The sequence below is a fragment of the Euprymna scolopes genome, chromosome 45, assembly GCF_053919585.1.
Source record: "Euprymna scolopes isolate OS-2025 chromosome 45, ASM5391958v1, whole genome shotgun sequence".
NCBI classification, from domain to species: Eukaryota; Metazoa; Mollusca; class Cephalopoda; order Sepiida; family Sepiolidae; genus Euprymna; species Euprymna scolopes.
Window position 1 is genome coordinate 7,596,243 of NC_136526.1, and position 3,951 is coordinate 7,600,193.

General features: G+C 31.5%; 1 protein-coding gene across 3 annotated transcripts in view; it reads right to left on the minus strand.

Moving 5' to 3' along the window:
* Window positions 1-470: 470 nt before the first annotated feature.
* Window positions 471-3,951, minus strand: part of LOC145269031 (ARF GTPase-activating protein GIT2-like) — a 428,028-nt gene continuing 424,547 nt past the window's right edge. For all 3 annotated transcript variants that reach the window (XM_080124622.1, XM_080124621.1, XM_080124620.1), the window contains one exon: window positions 471-693. In XM_080124622.1, the coding sequence (XP_079980748.1) occupies window positions 496-693 (198 nt within the window). In that variant the 3' untranslated portion in view covers window positions 471-495. The remainder of the gene's footprint in view (window positions 694-3,951) is intronic.

Here is a 3,951-nt window from a genome sequence, read left to right on the forward strand (position 1 = left end):
CCGTTTAATATATAAAACACCGTTTAATATATAAAACACGGTTTAATATATAAAAAAATGGTATAATATATAAAAAAATGGTATAATATATAAAAAATGGTTTAATATATAAAAAATGGTTTAATCTATAAAAAATGGTTTAATATATAAAAACTGGTATAATATATAAAAAATGGTTTAATCTATAAAAAAAATGGTTTAATCTATAAAAAAAATGGTTTAATCTATAAAAAAAAATGGTTTAATCTATAAAAAAAAATGGTTTAATCTATAAAAAACTGGTTTAATATATAAAAAACTGGTTTAATATATAAAAAAAAAACGGTTTATCTATAAGATAAAAAAAATGGTTTTCTACAGAAAGAAAAATAAAAACCTGTTGACTTAAAAAAAATATACACAATGAATAACTTACAAATGTTTAAAAGACACAAAAACACAACTTTTCAATAATTGACAGGAGAAATAGGTTTCAGCCAGAGGGAAATGCGCCATTTATTGGAAAAGAGTGACTAGTTGTTTGGCGGCTTTTGCAATGTCGAAAGCCGACTGTATCACTTGCTGCGTCTTTAGCTGAGGGTCAAAACTACTGTGATGCTTTTCGGGGCATTCTTGACATTCTTCCGTTAGGCGTGTGGCACTGCTCGTCAACAGGAGTAAGGCACATCGGATACTTTCAGCTTTTGGCAATCTCTGCATTCAAAGAAGAAAAAGAAAAACAGAGATTAATAATAATTTTAATTTCAAATGATGCATCAGCCATAAGTGAAACTAAAAGCAATATTTTGTAAAAAAAATATATTTTTTTTTTCTTTTTAAATATTTTCTAAAAAAATATTTTTTTTTTAAATATTTTCTAAAAAAATATTTTTTTTTAAAATATTTTCTAAAAAAATATTTTTTTAAAAACTTTTTTTAGAAAAACTATTTAAAAAAATATATATTTTGTAAAAAAAATTTTTTTCTTTTTAAATATTTTGTAACAAAAATATTTTTTTTTAAAAATATTTTGTAAAAAAATATATTTTTTTAAAATATTTTCTAAAAAAAATATTTTTAAAAAAAATATTTTCTGAAAAACTATTTAAAAAAAAAAAATATTTTCTAAAAAAGTATTTAAAAAAAAAACAAAAAATGCTGCATAGTGCACTCGAACTTGCAAAAGTTTGTAAGCGAACACGTCATCGATCAGACCACGACGGCACAGATGTTACGACATTAACAATTTAACTTTTTAAAATGAAACAATAAATCGACTGTTTACACATGCGCGATTTACAAACAAGGTTTTTGCCTGACCTCTTCCAATCAAAACGACATTTCTAATTCTTCGATATTACGCGTCCAAGAGATTGCTCTTTCTAACGCTATCATGTTCATGCTGCTTTGATGCGGATGTTAGTTTCTTATCTGACATACAAACACACAGACATTTGCCCTTTATATAATAAATTTGTCTTTTCATGCTTTGCGCTTAATTTCAAGTGCGATTGTTAAGTATCAACGTATTTGTTTTTCCACGTTTTGAATCGAATAATACAAGACAACAATTTTTGCTTTGTTTCATGTCGTCGTTTTATGAGTTCTCATATTTGAAGATCTGTTTATAATACTTGTATTGATCGGACTATCGTTCTCATCTTGAGGGTTATTTGTGCAATGTTTCAGCTGGATTGGCTTTCGACATTCATCAGCAATGTCGGTTGTTGTCTTGGAAAAGAAAGAGAAAAGTTACTGGCCCATAGATATTTTTCTGTGAGTCTATTTTTTGGTCATTGTTTCGAATCTGTGAGAAAAAAAAAATTTGATTGATGAAGGGAAGGCAACTCTAATAGAGATCGACAGGGGGTTATCTCACTTTCATTGCCAAAATTTTAAGGGTGTACAATTTTCGTTTTTTCTACAACTAGCATTTCAGTCCGGCGTTACCCGGGTGTTTGGAGGTGTATGTTGAGCAAAAAAAAAAAAAGAAAAAAAAAAAAGAAAAAAAAAAGCGGTCAATTTTTTTTTAACTTTCACCCCTATTATGACCCCTTAACATTTGTTTTAGGCTCAAATCAAGTTAATAAGTTAGATCCATGTCCAAGGAACCTATATCTAAAATTTCAATTGTTTATACCTAAAATTGGCAGAGGAGTTTGGTAGAGTTCTCAAAGGTCAAATCGTTGAACTTTGACCCCTTAACAGCCAAATCTCTGTCCGAAAACGGATTACAAAGATTTTCCCAAATCTCAGTACCTTGTATATCAAATTTCGAGTCTGTAAACTGAAAATTGACAGAGTTATTGCATAGGGAAATGTACACAGACAGACAGACACGTTCACTTTTTTTTATAGATATATAGATTAGAGGTTGTACGGCATAATTGCACTGACACACCGGTTCTCGTCAGATCACTAAAGTTAAGCAACGTTGAGCCTGTTTAGTACCAGACGGGTGACCATTTTGGAATTCTAGGCGATGTATGTGCTCTCTGCTTATCTCGGCATTTGTTTCCAGTCGTCCTGTACATACACTTCACTTGTCGCTGGTATTTAGCAATGTCGACTCAGGAGAGGTGTGGTTGGAGATTGCGCACCTACTGCCAAAAAAAAAAAAAAAAAAATTCATGCGCAGGCACCCCTTCGTGGGTATCCATAGTCTGTCAAAGACTGAAGGAGCCCTTTTTAGATTAGAGGCTCCCAAATGCTGCTAATCGCTAAACTTGGTTTGGTTAGTAATTTTTCTTTTTTTAGCATATGTGCTGCCTCCTTGAGTCGCCTGACCCTCCATCCTGCATCCCTGTCAATTATTTTGACCTCGTTCTACAAAGGGGAGTGTGTTCCTTTTTCTTTCCATATGTAATCAGCTAGTCCTGACTTTTCGATCTCTCCCCGTGCACAAATAACACTCAAGATACGAACAATAGTCCGATAAATACAAGTAATATAAACAATCAGCCCTTAGTGGAAATTTGATAAATTGGATTACTTAAGGCGAACGGCTCATCAAGAATTTGTTTACGTTAGACTTGAAGACAACCATATCATAGTCAGCCGGAAAGCAGGCAAATGGAAGAGAATTCCACAGGTGTGCACTTCTAAGAAAGAAACTTTGTTCAGGGAATCTACGTTTAGGTTTAGGCACAGATAAAGAGTGGGGGAAATTATTGATAGTCGTTTTCAGCTAGACGAGTGTTTCTCGTGAAAGTTTGGCAAGCAGACTGAAACGTTGCACAAATAACACTCAAGATGAGAACAATATATAAGCAATCAGCCCTCATCTAAAAAAAATCCAGAACTTTATGAGGGATGTAGTTTGTACGCAGATTTGTGTACCAACGAGTCATCGAGGGCAATCAACAATCCAGAAGTGGAAAGACGTTACTTTTGAAATTTTTAAGATACGGCTTGATAATTTTTAGTATTCGGACTACTGTTCTCAGCTTAAATATTATTCACGCAACGTTTCGAACGATATAACCTCCGACATTCTTCAGGTGTATCTACAAGGATCCCTGGCATAGTGAATACAGTACTTGGTAAAATTAAGTTGTAAGTAAATTTTTTTTTTTTAAGATGTTATTTTAAGCAAAAACAACACTACTTACTCAATTGTCATGTCGAAAATAGTAATATATCCAAGAATTGTGAAAATTCATCAAGTAGAAAATTATTTATAGTTAAAATTTTTTACAGAAAATTGGAGGAACTTGCATTTTCCCTAGATGTGAACACGGGCCATATTTATCTTCCTTTTAGCCACTTTAATGGCTGACGTTTTGTTTTAACCAATAAACTTCTTTTTTTTCTTCTTTTTTCTTTTTTTTTTTTACTAAAAACACAATAGTACTTCTATTCAATGAATTTTCATAATTTGGGATATATTACTATTTTCGACATGAAAAAAAACATGACATATTTAAAAATCGATTTGTTGACTATCTTAACGTGCGTTAGTCCCATGATGTG